The 18,525-nt window shown below is 36.4% G+C and overlaps 2 protein-coding genes across 2 annotated transcripts; one reads left to right on the top strand and one right to left on the bottom strand.

The window, feature by feature from the left end:
* The first annotated feature begins 897 nt into the window (after positions 1 to 897).
* LOC140809148 (pathogenesis-related homeodomain protein-like) lies at positions 898 to 17,415 on the top strand. The gene is given in 11 exon segments (XM_073166641.1): positions 898 to 1,070; positions 1,449 to 2,369; positions 13,750 to 13,915; positions 14,103 to 14,226; positions 14,327 to 14,439; positions 14,522 to 14,553; positions 14,555 to 15,039; positions 15,093 to 15,100; positions 15,978 to 16,184; positions 16,524 to 16,613; positions 16,724 to 17,415. Coding segments are annotated over 10 exon segments (2,328 nt in total). The 5' UTR covers positions 898 to 1,070; positions 1,449 to 1,611; the 3' UTR covers positions 17,069 to 17,415.
* Positions 7,924 to 9,430, bottom strand: LOC140810857 (uncharacterized). The gene has a single exon (XM_073168757.1). The coding sequence runs from the start codon at positions 9,359 to 9,361 to the stop codon at positions 8,048 to 8,050; it is 1,314 nt and encodes a 437-aa protein (XP_073024858.1). The 5' UTR covers positions 9,362 to 9,430; the 3' UTR covers positions 7,924 to 8,047.
* Positions 17,416 to 18,525: the final 1,110 nt, after the last annotated feature.

Genomic DNA, 18,525 nt, shown 5'->3' with positions numbered 1-18,525 from the left:
AAGATGTATAAGAAATCTTTTTATTATGGGATAGTGACATTAATGCAGATAAATATCGAGACTGGACATAGTTGACTTGTAGCGGTACAAAACAATTAAATGTCCTGAGCTGGTCAAAGAATGTCTTTCATTAAGTGAGCAATAAACGATTCTAATGAAGCGGTTTGAAGACTTTGATCAGCAGTTGAAAGTCTTCTAAAGGTTGATACTTCTTCAAGCTGTGCGAAAACCCGGTTGAAAGTTCAAGCGGTCGATGACCAAAAAGTTGAAATCTAGATGGTTGAAATGATTCTTGTTATACAAGAAAGATTGCAACTGTTTCTTGAAACAGTTATGTGCTATTTTCTTTTTGTCAATCCCCAAAACTCTAATGTAGCAATAATTTTTTAACAAAGACTACTTTAAACAAAATATTTATGAAATTATTATCAGATTCTTCACCCCTCCTTAAAATCGATGCTCTTGTTCATAACAAATGCTAAACAAGATTTAAACCAGTTTTCACCCAAAATTCTACAAATAAATTGAATTTATTTCTAGTATATTTCATGGAAAACATATGGACTGCAAGTTGAAAGACCGGATTAATTAGTTTCAGATTGTGGAATGATTAAATCGAACCAATCATATAGGATTTTGGATTGAGCCTGACTGGATTTATCGGATTAAGAACATAAACTAATCCTAAATATAACGGATTAAAGCATAATCCAATAACTATTTTCTTCTTTTATGAAATAAAGAATCCGTTTTCTAACAAGACAATTCGGTTCAACATTGACACCGAATTTAATTCAATACAAAATCGATTAAATTGGTTTTGAGATTAACCGATTAAATCCGAGCCGTTTCGGACCGGAAATAAGCATCCCCGGTTCCTTGTCCAGTCGCATTTTTTTGCTCGTGGCAGTCAGCAAATACAAAAGCGCCTCCTCTCCCTCTCTTCGTGAACCTGCGCCGTCTTCGCATGACATATAATGCTACGCTCACACGATACACACTAAATTTGGCGATGGTTTCACATTTCACTCGCGGTCTGAAGAATTTTCTGGAAAAGCAAATCTCCTCGGGTATTAATTTTAATTTCTTCTATGGAAAACCAACCCCTAGCTTTGTGCACGCATATTTTGTTGACATGACGCTGTAGATACATGTAATTTCAGCTTAATTTGTTCGCATATAGCTGTGCGTAGATATATCTTTTCACGTGCTTGGCTATATGATGTTGTTCTTGAAGATTTCTAATTGAAAATAGGAAATGTGGTTGCTTTTTAGTTTTGGTTTTGGTTTTAGTTTTAATTCTATTGTTTTTTAGCGTATAAATTGCCTTAGTTGATTGTGGATGTTTTAAAAAATCGGTTCTTTGGTTTTGCTGTTGTTTTCTTGATATTTCTTTTGGAGTTGGGAGGACTGACTATTGTTATCCGTGGGCTATGATTGAATTACAGTGTTAAATTACAGTTTTGGAGGATGTGAGCATCATTAAGTACGGTGCTGAAGGAATTTTAAGGCCTAGAGCAATTTGCTATAGAAGAAACGGAAAGTTTGGATCGTGGGTGGTGTTTTGAGGGTGAATTAGGTGGAAAAAGTTTGGAAGTTTCAAGGTAAAATATGGGTTCAACGGGAAATGGGGCTCAAGAACTCGAGTCTAACGAAATTGAAAAATCGAAAGCTTCTGAAATTCTGACTCAGAATTCAAGTCGCGAACCTCTGTCACCAGACAATTGTAAATTGTGTTCTGAGACACTGTTTGTTGAGCTAGCGGGTAAGATAAGGCTCTCCGGAGGAGAAAAAAATGAAACGAATAGAGTTTCAACTGAAGAAATCTCCATAAGTAAAGAAATGAGACCAAGTTGTGTTGTTACTCTCCAAAATTGTAGTGAAGAAAAAAGAGAACCATTATTGGAAAAAGTGAATACTTTGTCAATTCCTGAAAACATGGAATTGTCATCATATGATGGGCCAACAAATGTCATGAGTTTGGATATACCTGCTGCCTGCGCTTATGTAATTTCTGCTCATGATGAATTGGAGCCAAGAAGTAATGGTCTTGGTCGCCTGGAAAATGAAGATATCAGGATTGATGCACAACTGAGAAATGATAAAGCTAAATCAAAATCTGTTGTTACTAGTTCCTGGATTCTGCGTTCAAAATCTCAAGAGAAACTCAAGGTGCCAGAGGCTGATCTCACTGTGAAAGGTGTTGATGAAGAAAGGAAAAGAAGGGTAAGAAAAAAGAAGCAGATGAACAAAGGTTCTGTCAGTGAGTTCTCAAAAACAAAGACCCATCTAAGATATTTATTGCAACGGATAAAATATGATCAAAACTTAATTGATGCTTACTCTGCAGAAGGCTGGAAAAGACAAAGGTTCGTGTGATCTGTAAATTATAGTATATATTTAAAGTGGATTTGCTATTTGAATTTACTGTTTACATTGATGCTGTCTCGTTTATATTATGTGATGGGATATATGGTTCTTAATGTAGCCATCTTTTTTAACATTTTGACTTTGATTTTAACTAAACTAAGATAATTGGAAGTTTTATTCATGTTAATTGGGGGATAGATTTGTGGTTAGATATTGCCATGAGTATTTGCAACTTGTATATGATTGTGGGTATGTCTCTTAAATTTCTGTCTGCCTATGGTAAAACGAAGACATGTTAAATGTGGAAGATGTATATGATTAAATAATGGCGTAGAAAAACTTCCCTTTCTTTTTATTCATTCAACAAATTTTGGTCATGACCAATGGCCACTAGCTAAATACACGCAAGAAAGCTACCTGAAAAAGGGTAAGGCGCACCTTGGATTTAACTTGAAGGATTGCGTTTTGCGATAAATAACTACATCTTTCTCTTTTAAAATCATCAAAACCAAACAACCGTCTTCAGTTTACCTGGCTCTAGCTGCAAACCAATACCCCATATTCCAGAACTTGGAGAATAAGATCCTCTAGTCGTGTACACTGTAATTATGTCTCATGTTGTGCTTGTTCCATATTGGTTGAAAATAAAAGTTTAAAATACTTTATAATGAATTACAATGGACTCCTAAAGTAAATTAGATAAATAATTTTTATAAAGTGATGAAAAAAAACGAAATAGTTACCTTAGGGTCCATTGTGTAGTTGCGCTGGTGCGGGCTTGAGCTCGGGGTGCGACAAAATGTTATCAGAGATGGTCTCGAGCATCAACATCAAGAAATAAGTGATATGCAATACAAAGTGTTACGAGGGTGAGAGCCACCATTTGAACCCACGGGGCAAAGTGCTACATCATGGGAGCCACATCTTGAACCTGACGAGTTATCGCAAGATTTCTGGTTCCGGTGGAACGAGGGGAAGGGAGTGACGATGACGTCACGTTTTGAAGGAGGGGTAATTATGATACTCTTGACCCACATTGGTTGAAAATGAAAGTGTAAAATACTTTATAAGGATTTATAATGGACTTTTATAGTAACTTGAGGTATCATTTTCGTAAAACGGAGATGGATACAAAGTAATTATTATAGGGGGTCATTGTGCAGTCGAGTCGGGGCCTGAGCCTGGGGTATGACACAATGTTCTCTAGAAGTGTCTTAAAAAATTATTCATTTCCCTTCATAAATTGAATCTGAAGAGACTTCAGAATCACTCGATTTTTGTTTTCTATTGCACATTGCATCCATAGTTGTAAGACTTAACGAGATCAAATATCTTTTGATCCTTGTTAAAAGGTATAAATGACTAGAAACATATCATTGCCACAATTATTTACAAGTCTGATTGAGAAATATATATAAATATAAGTTAACGACCTAAATATGAGATCCTTATGTTTAAGCATTAGAAATCTCTCATATCATTTAAAGTAGATAAGATATCTCGTAATCTCATAGAATTAATGATCAAGATAAAAACATAAAAAACATAAAAATTAAAATAACAATCTTATTCTATCTCCAACACTCCCCCTCAAGCTAGTGAATATATATTTATCATTCCTATCTTGCATGTTAACCGTTCGAACACTACCTTAGACAAAATTTTTGTCAAAATATCTTTAACTTGTTGCCCTGAAGGAATATAAGTCATGCACGCACATTTATCTTTTGTTGTTACACTAGAGCTTCATAGGTTCTTTGTTAGACATTTTTAGTTCTTCCGGTACTCTCTTTAGCCATATGCCTTTAGATGGTCCATGACCAACAACCCTAAACTCAACTTCTGCGCTACTCCTGGTTGCTTCTTGCTACTCCATGTTATAAGGTTTAAACCCCACAGATAAGTACAATAACTTGTCGTAGATTTTCTTTCCACTATTGATCCAGCCCAATCTGCACCAGTATAGACTTCAAGTATTTTTAGTTAATTCTTTTCAGGTTTCCTTTGAGATACCTTAATATCCTACGTACAACTTCTAAGTGTTGGTTACGAGGAGATTGCATGAACCGGCTAACAACACTCACGACAAATGCAATTTCAGCCATAGTGTGAGATAAATAAATCAACTTGCCTACTAACCGTTGATAACTCTCTTGATCAACCTTAGGCTCATCATCCCCTTGTCCAAGTTTTGAATTCTGCTCCATAGGTGTCTCGGCTAGCTTGCAACCGAACATGGCCGTTTCCAACAAATATAAGGTATTTCCTCTTATATATGGTGATTTCGAGTTTGCTTTGAGCTACCTCCATCACCAAAAAATATATGAAACTTCCAAGATCTTTGGTTTCAAATTCATTGGCCAAAAAACTTTCAACTCCTCTGTCTCTTCAAGATTGTCTCATGGATTATAATATCGTCTACATAAACAATTAATATAGTAAGCTTTCCATCCGGAGTGTCTAAAAAATAGAGTATGATCAGGTTGTGCTTGGATATATCCTCGGCCTTTGATAGATTTAGTGAACCTTTTGAACCACGCTCTAGGAGATTGTTTGAGGCCATAAAGAGCTTTCTTCAATTTGCGTAGTTGATTAACCCCTTTTTCTTCAAAACCGTGTGGAAAATCCATGTACACTTCTTCATTTTGATTCCCATTTAAGAAAGCATTCTATACATAATCACATCTAGCTGTTGCAATGACCAATCAAGATTAGCAGCAAATGACAAGAAAACTCTTATTGGGTTTAACTTGGCTACATGGGCAAAGGTCTCTTGATAGTCTATGCCAAAGGTTTGGGTAAATACTTTAGCCACCGACCTTACTCTACACCTTTCTATGCTTCCATCTGCTTTGTACTTAATGGTGAATGCCCATTTGCATTCCACACTCTTTTATCCTTAGGCAGAGTTGTAACCTCCCAAGTGTCATTTTTTTAAAGCTTCTATTTCTTCAAACACAGTCTCTCTATTCTGGACTTGCAAGAGCATCATGCACATTCTTAGGAGTCTGACTGCTTGAAGATTACAAGTGAAAGCTCGGAAGCTAGGAGAAACATTTTTGTAAGAAATAACATGTGAGATGGGATGTGCAGTACGTTTTCTTATCCCTTTTCGAAGTGCAGTAGGAATATCAGAGTCAGGAGAAGTTACCTCTGGTTCAAGAACTTGCGGAGTTGAATCCTGTTCGACCTCTTGGTTTTGATGAGTTTCAGTTGGCTCTTGGAGCTTGCTTCCTCCTAGAACAAAAAATTAATTCAGGTTCTGCTTCATCTCCCTCTGTTTCCAAACTTTCAAATTCTCTTGTTGGCAAAGTAGATTCAGAAACTCTAGATATGGTATCATTTGGATCGCTAGACACAAGGATAATGTTTTGAAGTGATGTAGGTCTAGGAAGTAGGAATAGGTACAGAAGAGGGTTCCCATGACTAGTCTTCACCTTACGCTGTTCCCATGACTGATCTTCACCTATACGCTCCCCTTGAGGAGAAGTTGTGGGAAATAAAGGTTGAGACTCAAAAAATGTGACATTTATCGACACAAAAGTTCTTTTCAGCTCATAAGATATGGCCTTTTTGAGTCGGAGAATAACCAATGAATACATATTTTATGGTACGGGGATCAAGTTTGGATCTGGTTGGATGGTGATTGTGGACAAACACGGTGTATCCAATTATTTTTGAGGTAGATACTAGATACGATTGGGAAATGAGAATATTTTTGCAAGAAAGTTGATAATGCTAAGTGAAAGTTGAGAACTTGTGAAGGTATTCTATGAATTAGATAATCAAATGTAAGAACTGCTTTTCCCTAATGATACTTTGAAAAATGCATTGTAAACATCAAAGCCCTGGCCACCTACAAGAGAGGATGATTCTTTCTCTAAGCAATACCATTTTGTTGAGGGATATTTGGAGAAGAGCTATGGTGGATAATACCCTGACTTGTAAGACAATCCCCAAGTATAGATTGAAAGTATTCACGCCCATTATCAGTGCTGAAGGTTTGAATGGTGGTGTGGAATTGTGTCTTAATCACAACATTGAATTTTTGAAAGAGAAGACCGGTTTTTTTATTTTTCCTTCAACGAGTAAACCCAACACACTCTGGCATGATCATCAATGAACGTTAGAAACCATCGAGTCCATGTATAATTATTCACACGTGATGGCCCCCAAATGTCACTATGAACTAATGCAAATGGCTGACTTGATCTATAAGGTTTAGCAGGAAAAATACGGTGTGTGCGCGCAATGTTGTAAATGGAGAGAGGCTGTGCGGGCCAGTTAGTGACCGCCTAATCATGCAATGTAATTATAAATAATCATCATTTTTTATATATAACAAGGTTATAAAATTCGCTAGGCGTTAGTCGGGCGCCAGTCCAGCGCCTAGCGCCTAGGCGCCGCTAATCGGATTCTACGATATTAAAATATAATAAATCACAAACTAAAACTTCAATACAATAACATCAAATTTAAAATACGTTCAAAATATTCCCAACATAGTCTAATGTGTCATATCAATAAAATAAGAAATAATTCAGATTTCTTCCAAAATTCACAATAAAATAGTCTAATGTGTCATCACAAATTTACTCCACTTCTTCTTCTCCAAAATTTTCAACAACTTGTTCATCATCGGACACAAAATCAATATCATCATTGTGATCATCATCATCTTCTTCAGATTCAAAATCATCCTCATGAAGTTCTCTAACTCTAGAGCTTCTTCGGGGTTGTAGATTTTCATTTGCCCCAGTTGCTTCATCAACTAATTGCCAAGTAAGCCCCGAACCTGGTTCAACTTCATTTTCTTCCCCACAATCCACAATCCAACCTTGTGCATTTGAAGCATCTTTTTCAAGAAGGACGTCGACGTTCCTTTCTTTCTCTCTTTTTTGCTTGTTAAACAATCTAGCATTAAATTGGACAAATACTAGATTGTTCAACCTATTGACATCCAACCTATTTCTTTTCTTTGTATGAATCTGTAAAAAAAAACAGAGAAAATAATTAGTATAGTTAGGAATATGAACATACACTTTAAAAATTATTAATAATTTATTTCAATTAAAGTTTAAACTTACTCCTTCAAATGCACTCCAATTTCTTTCTCACCCAGATGAACTTGTAGTTAATGAAAGAATCCTCAATGCCACTCTTAGCAAGTTGGGTGTGTGAGCACCGTAGGTACTCCACCATGTACATGGATCAAATGTATCGTCATTTTTTTCACATGCTTTTGCAGCCAATGCTTTCCCAAATAACCCAGTCTTATCTCTATATTTTGCAAATTCATTGTTAATAATTGTATCTTGCAGTTCAAACTCATCGGCATGCAAAACTTCCATGCATTCAAAAATCCCTGCCGCGACCTCTCCATAAAGAGCAATGGAACTATCTTTGTAGTAGAAGTAGGGATTCAACAAAAAAGCCGTGGTATGCAATGATGTATCCAGTCTATCCTTCATTTTTGACTCAATAATCACTATGATAGGTTGATAATTTGATTCGACATTGTTCAAGGCCACCTTGATATCTTCTTTAGCTCGAAGAAGCTCCCCATATAGAAACCCCATGGATGGCTTTCTATCTCCGTCAACCAATCGCAGAACTCTTACCAAAGGAGCAAATATTTTCAAACAAAGTGACACACCATTCCAAAAACTCATGCTCATCACAGTGGAGTAAGCCAATTTCCTTTGTTTGTCTTTGACCATTTACAGTTCTCCCACATATCACTTGTAAACATGGCCCTTAAACTAGATTTTTTCTCAATCAAACTTTGCAATGTGAGGAAGTTTGATGCAAACCTGGTAACTCCTGGCCGGACTATGTCTCTTTTCTTTGTAAAACTTCTCATCAATGACAAAGTTTTATGGTGAGCATAAATGAAAATCGTAAAAGACTTGGCTTGGTCGATAATCTTTTTAAATCTTGGAAGCTTGCCAATACTTTCAAGCATGAGATTAACAATATGAGTTGCACATGAACTCCAAAATATCCCTGGCCGCTTTTCTTTCATCAATTTAGCCGCAGCCATATTGTTGGTGGCATTGTCTGTTACAATCTGAACAACATTATGAGCTCCTACTTGTTCAACACACTTGTCAACATACTCAAAAATAAGTCCAACTGTATGTGCCTCTTCTGAAGAGTCCTTAGACTCTAAAAATACTGTACCCTCCTTGCAATTAACACACAAATTTAATATGCTTCTTCTTTTTCTATCACTCCATGCATCTGTCATAATCGAGCACCCATTCTTTGCCCATTCTTCTTCGTGCTTCTTCAACAATTGCTTTGCTCTTTCAACTTCAGCTTTCAAAATTGGCTCTCTAAGTTGATATTGAGTTGGAGGCTTGAACCCTGGCCCAAATTGACCAACTGCCTCCATTAGTTGTTTGAAGCTATCATTATCAAGAGCATTGAATGGGATTCCATTTTCATAAGCCCATCTCCCAACATATTGTTGAACTTGTTGAGTTCTCTCTTTGAAAAGAGCCTCATTTATATTTTTTTGGCGAAGCACTTTACTCCCACTTGAACTTACATTTTCTGGAGCAATCATCGATGCATATCTATCCATGGGACCAAGTAGATGAGGCTTTTTAATTCCATATATCCCTTCAATTTCAGCATCTTCTTCTTCGTCTAGAGAAATATTCACCTCCGCTCTACAACTTTTTTCTTCCAGTATTTTGTTTTTCTTTTTGTTCTTCCCTTCTAAAATAGCCTGTTTGCACTTATTACGATCTTCTTGAGATGCGATTCGACACCCAGATACATTTCCAGGTATATTTCCTATGTGCTCCTTGATTCTATACACTCCACCAGACATAATTTTTCCACACAACTTACATTTAACTTTGTCGAGGTTCTTAGGATCAATCAACATACCAAACTCCCATCCAATGTCATTCGACTTTCTCTTCAAAATCCCAGATTCAGGCTGAGTGATGGATGCAGTTGACGATGGATTGCTTGCCATTGAGCAAGTAATGATATAGTCACAATAGACCTGAAAATTTAATGTGATAACAACAAACAAATATTTTGGAAAAATTTAATGTGATAACAACAAACAAATTTAGTCACAGTAGGTTATAAACAAATATTTTGAAATTTAGTCACAGTAGGTTATAAACAGTAGGTTATAAACAAATTTAGTCACATAGGTTATAAACAAATATTTTAATGTGATAACAACAAACAAATATTTTGAAATTTTGTCTTCATTTGCATACACCAACTCTAATTGCCACACTCAAGGTTATAAACCTACTGCCTCTACCATAGACCACCACACAATACGAGTGAACACCTACTGCTTCTACCACGAACCTCTTGCAAGTTGCGCCAATAGCCATCCCAAACATCCACGTTCACAAAAGTTATACTTTCATGAACCATATTATTATGCACACAAATCACAAGGGTCATAAAAAAATACACAAACTGAAAATCATAAAAAAATACACAAACTAAAATTCGGCGGGCGCCTAGGCCGAATTTTAGAACACTGATATATAATCATGCAATGTAATTATATATAATCATGTAATATAATTACAAATAATAATTATTTTTTATATATAATCATTCAATGTAATTACAAATAATCATTATTTTTATTTAATATATATAATTAAATAATGTTTATCTATAAAAAAAACTTCATACAATATAATACAATATAGAGAAATTACAAATAAATATATAAATGCAAACTAACAAGATTTAAGGTGGTGGTTGATAGCGGTGGCTGCTGGAGGCGGTTTGAGGTAGGTGATGGCTGATGGTGAAAGACACTTATAACCAAAAGTAAATACAAAAACAAAAGCGAGATGTGTTTTTATTATATTTAGGGTTTTTTAAATTAATTGACTTTGATTGGTTTCTAAAATTATTTGACTTTGACAGTTAACTAGGGTTTTAAAGTCATTGACCGCCTAGGCCGCCTCTTCGACCGCCGGATAGCCTTGGACCGCCTTAGACAAAGGCGGGGCGGTCGAGGGTGCCTGGGCTAGCGCTATTTAGAACACTGTGTGTGTGGCTAGTTGACAAACTTCACAAGAAAACAAGCTGTGATATTATTCTTTAACAAAGATGGAACATATGTGTCAAATATTGAAAATTTGTGTCCTAATCTACCATGGTCGATGCCATAACATAATTGCATCTTTATTAGAAACATAAAAAAAGTTGACTTCAGCTGTTCAGCTTGGAAATTTGTTTATTCATAGAGGTGACAGCTTCGAGATATAGAGACTTTCGTCTACTCTAGCATTGTCAATCGTCTTCCCCGAATCCTACTGCTGAAATACTACACAAGACTCGGAGAATTTACCAATGCAATTTTGATCCTTGGTTAATTTACTGATGGAAAGCAGATTTCAGGTTAGATTTGGCACATGTAAGACAGTGGATGGTTAAGGAGTCTGAGATTTGAATTGAACCCTCACCAGCTACAGTGGACAGTGTTCCATCCGCGATCTTAACTTTAAATTACCATGACAAGGAGTATAGGATGAGAACAACTAGGAACTACCTGTCATATGATCAGAAGCGCCCGAATCAATGATTCAAGGACGTTTTGCTTCTGTTACAGGACTATATGCAGTGGAGAAAGTACCTGTTTATGCTAGGGTACAAGAGGCTGATGAAGTTGTCATAGACTGATTTATCAACTTCTGGAGCAGCTGTAACTAATCTCTATTCAATGTAATGCTGACTGGTTTAGGATTAGAAGTCGCACTATTTTCAGTTGTGGCTTGATACCCCTTGACTCCATTGCTTTTACCATGTGGCTTCCAATATGCAGCTTTCCCATGCAGCTTCCAACATGATTCCTGAGTGTGATATGGGCGATGACGATACTCACACCGAATTGGATCACCTTGTGATTAGATTTGAACTTGCCCTTAAATGTCGAGTTACTTGTTCCTCTTGAAACCAAGGCTGATGATTCTGTAAGTGTTGGATTGGTAGATTCTTTATGTTCTCTCAACATTACTCGACGTTTGTTTTTCTCTCGACGAACTTCTGAAAATACTCTCGAATGGTTGGAAGAGTACCTCATCCAAGAATGCTTCCCCGAACTTCGTCCAACTCCTTGTTTAGTCCAGTCAAAAACTCGTAAATTCTCTCTTGTTGAACAAATTTCCAGAATTCAATATTTGTTTTTGGATCTCCCCAATGAGCTTCATAAAATTGGTTCAATTCTTGCCATAAATTGTTGACAAGAGTAAAATATTCAGTGACAAGGTTTTCTTGTCTGATTTATCGTAGCTTTGACTTCAATTCGAAAACTTGAGAACAATTCCCAAGATCTGAATATGTTTCTGTAAAAGCATCCCAGATTGCTTGTGCTGCTTTTAAGAATAAATAATTTTGGCTGATTCTAGGCTCCATAGAATTTATCAACCATGCCTTCACGATCGTGTTTTTGAGTTCCATGTTGCCTGACCAGTTTCACCATCCTCCTTTTTTGTTTCTCCAGTCAGATACCCCGTCTTACCTCTGCCACGAATCACCAATAGAATGGATTGAGTCCATAATAGAAATTTTCTGGAGTTCGATTAGTGATTAATGATCTGAAGCAAATTATTATCAGAGGGAAGCATAGTCCAGGGTTGATTTGGATTTGGTTGTGACGGGACTTCAGAGGTGGAATCCTTAGAGTCTCTTGAATACCCAATCATGACTGTTTTTACCATAATCACTGTGAAACCAGGGTTGTCTTTGATACCATATTAAAATGTATAAACTTATTGCCACAATTATTTACAAGTCTGATTGAGAAATGTAAATAGAAGAGAAGATAACGACCTAAATCTGAGTCCCTATGTCTAAGCATTAGGAATTTCTCACATCACTTAAACTAGATAAAATATCTCTCAATCTTATAGAATTAATGATAAAGATAAAAACATAAAAAATAAAATAACTATCCTATCCTATTTCCACAATCCCATTTTGATGTTCCATTCTTTTTAGATTCCTTAAGTGTGAGTGAAATCAATAAATATGTACGAAAAGGCGAGCTTAAACATTACAAAACATTGGCATCGGTCTTCGGACATGGGACAAAAAGAGTCTATTTACCTTTATAATGTTCTAGAATTTATCATGGCTCTATCTGGGTGGCACAAACAACAAAAGATAAAACCGATGGTATGAAATGCCAATATCTAAAAAGTTTTGATTTCCTAAGCGATGAATTTTATGGCTTTGTAGTTGTTGGAACTTGGAAGTAATGACTTGGATTGCACTTTGTATAGTGGAGTTGAGTTCCATAATTTGGATCACTTGGTTTTAACCCGTTTCTGTGGCTGATAAATTGACGTGCTTGGTTATTAAAAGCCCACAAGGTATGCGCCTAGGCTCAAAACTAGTCTAGGTTCTGCTTTTGCTCCTTGACACAAGGTAAGGCACAATCCTTCAATGACATGTGCCTTAACCACGAAGCCCAAGTCTTGGTGTGTTTTGAAGGTTCAAGGGCAGGTTTAAGCGCACCTTCAATATATAAATGGGGTAAATCAGCGATGAATTGCAAGATCATGAACATATATTTTGCTTATTACTAATGAATTTTGTTTTAGGTCGTGCTTAGATGGATGAACTTGATTATTTCAAATTCACTTGTTAGGATGCACAAAATTAAAGTTAGTTTCAAATACACTCTATGGCAAGTCAAACAATTTTAATAAAAACTTTGGTGTATCTTAAATACATTGATGAGTGTCATTTACATTCATTTCTCAAATCAAATTTCTTCCTTCAAATTCAAGCGCAATTTTAGTGTTTCCTGAATAATTTTTAAATCCCAAATTGACTTATATGCAATGAACTTTTTTTTAGATTTTTAGACTTGAGCATATCATTATTTAGGGTTTTACTTTAATAAAGTGGGTGCCTCGCATTATGTGTAGGCTCTACGATACTTATGAGCCTTCGTGCGCCACGTGCTTCTAATAACCATTGGCTTTAACTACTTTTAACTATCGTGGTTTACTAAACCTTGTTTCAGATTAAAGTATGTGTTCCACTATCTACATATGTATGCAGCAACTAACTCTTTCCACCATCATTTATTCAAATCTTTTTTCAATGTGATATCCTTCAACCGATGCATTTGGAGTTGTAGTGGTTGAAGGACTATTTTAGTGCACTCCTTCAATTTGTGTACGAGCTGCCTCACCCAGGTTAATGTGGCTTAGAAGCCTCCATCCTTGGTTTGGTGAATGAATGGATGCCATGTTTAGGGTTGGTGGTCTTTTCTTATTTTCTTGTGGTTGTCATTCCATCATTCGTTCATCTTTAAACTGTTTCTGATAATTCAATTGACAACATGTGATTTTCTTTACGTTTTTGCAGTGTGGAAAAATTAAAGCCAGAGAAGGAACTCCAACACGCAAAATCTCATATTATGCGTTACAAATTGAGAATCAGGGAATTATTTCAGCATCTTGATCTGTCACTTGCTGTGGGAAAACTTCCAGAATCTCTCTTTGACTCTGTTGGAGAGATAGACAGCGAAGATGTAGGGAATTGTGTATTCGTTGCTTTACTATTTTTTGCCTTTTATGTGCTTAATTGCTGAAATTTTTAATTGTAGATAACACTTCTTCCTAATGATGATGACATTTATTTCAATAAGATTGGATGTTCACCTTAATGTCACAAAATTGGCATTCAGGAATGCTTGAGGATCCTTATTCTTTTTGCAGATTTTCTGCGCAAAGTGCGGCTCAAGAGATGTATCACTTGATAATGATATAATCCTGTGTGATGGTTCCTGTGAACGTGGATTTCACCAGTTTTGCTTGGAACCGCCTCTGTTGAAAGCGGAGAGTAAGTTCTGTAGTGGATTTTCCATTTTTCTTTAGCATATCCCGGTTATACCCTGTTATCAGCCCTTAGTTTATCCACTTTTTTGTGGTGTTATTTGCAGTTCCTCCGGATGATGTAGGCTGGCTTTGCCCTGGATGTGATTGTAAAGTTGATTGCATTGATATGTTGAAGGATTTTCAGGGAGCAAATCTTGACATAGATGATGGTTGGGAGGTCTGTCTGTTCATTGTTATGCATCATTCTTACCATATCTTAATCTTAGCCACTATTTATACTCTGCCATATCTTTGTGCAGAAGATCTTTCCCGAGGCTGTTGCAGCTGGAACTGAAACTGGATGTCGGTTATGGGTCTTCAGATGATTCCCAGGATGATGATTTTGACCCTGATAAGCTGCAGACAGTAAAGATTCAAGAAGATGAATCCAGTTCTGATGAATCTTCTTATTTCTCAGCATCAGATGGCTTGGCGGCTACTCCGGATAAGGACAATTATCTGGAGCTTCCTTCCGATGATTCAGCTGACAATGATTTTGATCCGACGGCTCCAGATCAAAATGAGCAGGTGAAGCAGAGTAGCTCAAGTTCTGATTTTACCTCCGACTCGGAGGATCTTGATGCTCTACTTGATGATGCCACCATGACTGATAAAGATCCAGAACACATCTCGCCATCATCAGGCTGCAAATTGCCCTCCGAAGCTTCTGAAGAAGAAACTGCTGCAGTGGGTAAATTGAAGGGACTAAAAGCCGAGCTTGCTTACCTTCTGCAGACTAGTGACCAGTCTGTGTGTGACAAAAGACACTGTAGAACAGGTTAGACTACAAAAAATTGCTCGAAGTGAGTTTCTCTATGTGCACTCTTGTAGGATGCATAGTACACAATAACACAACATTCATGCACGCACTCACAATTTTCAATCTGCAAATTTTGAAATAATGTGGGTTAATTACATAGTCAAGGCTTATGGCATGGTTCTCCATGTGTTTACCTGCCTTTCATGGAAATCTTATACTCCATTTTTAGTTGCTGAATAAGTTTTTCTTAAACAAAAAATTCTGTTAATTTCTGGAGAGTCGCCCAGCAACTCATGCTACTTTGGATTAAACGTTATAAGTTAACTTAGCTGTCATTCAATTCGTATTTGAGCTGCTGTGTACCCTAATCAAACTGGGAAAAGTTTGCCAACAGAATTTTTTCAATGCAACAGAAAGACCTTATTTCTTGAGCTGAATGTTTAGACTACGTATAAAATATGGGATCACACATTTTTTTTCTAGTTAGAGTAACCATAAGAAGCATAAGAAGCTATGTTTAATTTATGGTAATATTTCTATTATCACTGATTTTGAGTTTCTATGCCAATGATCCATGTAATTTATCGATTTTTGTTATTTGAATTGAAGAGAATAAACATTTGAGTAAACCACAAGAAGTTACTTCATGCAAACCAAACATTTTATTCAAAGTGCATTTTTATTGATGAAAAATCTGGATTGTTCTTCGATTATCTTGATGCTATCATTTGCGAGAATATACTGTCTAGAATAAAGGTTCTTGTTTCTTGATTTGTGTCCAGTTCTTGTTTTTGCATTGACTATCGGTGTAATGACTATGTGCTGAAGGAAACATATGGAAGCTCATCTTCTGATTCAAGTGATGAGGAATTTGGTACAAGTTCTGATTCAAGTGATGAAGATTTCAATGATACTGCTCCTTGCAAGCGAAGGAGGATTAGTTGTGACAAAACCAGTGGTTTTGTCCCCTAATAGAACTCCAGTTAAAAACAGCACTGTACACACCAAGGAGGAGAATCCATGAAAAAATTCATCGATTGCCAAAAAGAACTCGAGAAAACCTTGTCGATGGTGGCACAAATAAGTCATCAGCTGAAAATGTTTCTTCTGGTACTGGTACCAAGAGATCAGCTAATAAGCGGCTCGGAGAAGCTGTAACACAGGTTCTTTCGCTCAACTGGCAGGCTTTCCCCTTTTGCTGTAATGAACAAAAATATTCAATTATTGTGAAATTGCTTAAAAAAATTTATTATTTAGGAGAGGCATAACGTGAGCATGCTTGCTTTACCCGCATAGAAGTTTTCATATCGATAATTTCCATACGTATGGCATGTGCATACTTAGCCCAGAAAGTAGCTACTTTCAGTTATTCTTCTGCTGTCTGCTCTTCTACCAGAATGATATTATCTCAGTTTTGGGGATTTGGCTGTTGATTTATTATATTGATACTGCATCGAGGGATTTGGCTGTTGATTTATTATATTGATACTGCATCGATGCAGAGACTCTATCAATCCTTCAAGGAAAATCAATACCCCAAAAGAGATGTAAAAGAAAACTTGGCTAAAGAACTAGGCCTCACACTTCAGCAGGTCTGCACATGTATCCCTTGATTCATTTCCTTTTTTTCCAATCCACAGTTCTATGTTGACATTTGGCAAGTATTTTATCTTGTCACATTGTACGAACATTTGTTATGCAGGTTAGTAAATGGTTTGATAATGCTCGATGGAGCCATAACCATCGACCGCAGATGGAATCAAATACACCTGAGAAGCTGCACGAGTCTCAAGCTCCTATTATCACAGAAAATACACCATCCAATCAGGTGACCCCCCAGACACTTGATCTTGGAGCAGGTGTGGAAAATCTCGTAACCAACACAAATGGAGAGAATTCTGGAACTGGGAAATCCAAAAAGGGGAAAGTCAAGAAAGATCCGGCGACAGCCAGCACTTGTGCTATCAAGCAGAACGTGCAAGTTGATGCTCCGTCTTCACTTGTCACTAGTAAAAGACAGACAAGAAACAGCAAGCCTATTACTTGATTCCTGGTAAATCTTTTGAGATTCATTTTAAACTTGTCACCTGGCATTAAAGATTTGTTCGTTTGATAAACCATCTTCTCAGCTAGATGCCTTTGGCCAAGGGATTTGAAATTTGGGTACGCTAGTAGTAATTTGTTCAACAATCTTCGTCAGGGCTTAAAACTTGAGGTGAATTGTTTTAATTGATCCACACTCACGGATCACTAAATCTTTTTATGGGATTTATGTCCTGATTTGTCGTTGTGTTACTCATAGAGTTAACTCTTTCGATGTTTTGTTGGTGAAGTGAAATCATTCTGGTCACTTCTAGCAAATTATACGGTGTCAATTTTTATGAACCACAAAAATCAGAATCCATCAAGAAGAATCAAATCGAATTTATATTCATATGATTTATTGATCATAACTATGTAACATCACAAATATGATCTAAAACATGAAAAAAAATGTAAAAACTTAGTACCATGAGTTAGAACAGCTACCAAATTTGAACGAAACCTACAAACTCCGATTCTCAAAATCAAAATCAAGATTAATGCAAAAGGTTTTGAAGTAAAGACCAACTGGAAATGGTTGTTTGTGACTACAAAGAAAAGCCTGAAGCATTCGAATAACGAAGAAAAATATATTTGAGAAGATTAGAGAGGAAAAATGAAGGCCTTCCTACAATCATTTCTTCGTACCAGAACTCGGCAACCTGAAGGAGTGATTTTCCAAATATCGTGGAGAATTAACGACTTACAGTTTTTGTTTTAATTATTATTTAATAATTATAATGTAAATATCTGAAAATTTTGAAAAATAAACTTCTCTCCACTTATATTTAAAAAAATATGTGTGTTGAAATATCATAATCAAAATGCGTGTTTTAATCACTATTATTTTATGACGTGAGAACTGACCAACGATATTTTTCGTGCGTACTTAAACCTCATACTATTGTAATATAGTTTACAACTCACGTTAATCAGGTAAATCATATAAGACAAATCATGTGTGACAAGATAATCCGAGAAGGTGTTAATCACGTTATCTAGGAAAACAACATTATGCAAGTTTGTACAACAAGATCGTACGAGAAAGTGTTGATGAGGAGAATCGAACTTTTCATTATTGATCAAACGTTCACCTACTCTATCAACTTGAACATGTCGATTCATTTTTTTAATCACTATACTTCATATCATGAGTGATGGATATATCCTAATTTAGTACCTTGTCTAAATATAACAACAAACGATTTATGTTGGTAACACGTTTTTAACTCGAACAACGGGTATTAAAGTTCAACCGAATTTGTTGCCCTCAAAAGATCAAGCATAGCAAGATGGAACGGCAAAGTGATTAGACAAGCTGAAGGCCCACGCTGCGCAGCCGCTGTTTAATTCCTCCTCCCACCTCTGTTCGTGTGTGCGTTGGATATTGAGTATTTGCCAGTATACGTGAGTAATTGCAGC

This window comes from Primulina eburnea, chromosome 13, assembly GCF_022965805.1.
Source record: "Primulina eburnea isolate SZY01 chromosome 13, ASM2296580v1, whole genome shotgun sequence".
Lineage (NCBI taxonomy): Eukaryota > Viridiplantae > Streptophyta > Magnoliopsida > Lamiales > Gesneriaceae > Primulina > Primulina eburnea.
This window is presented reverse-complemented; position numbering and strand designations above follow the sequence as displayed.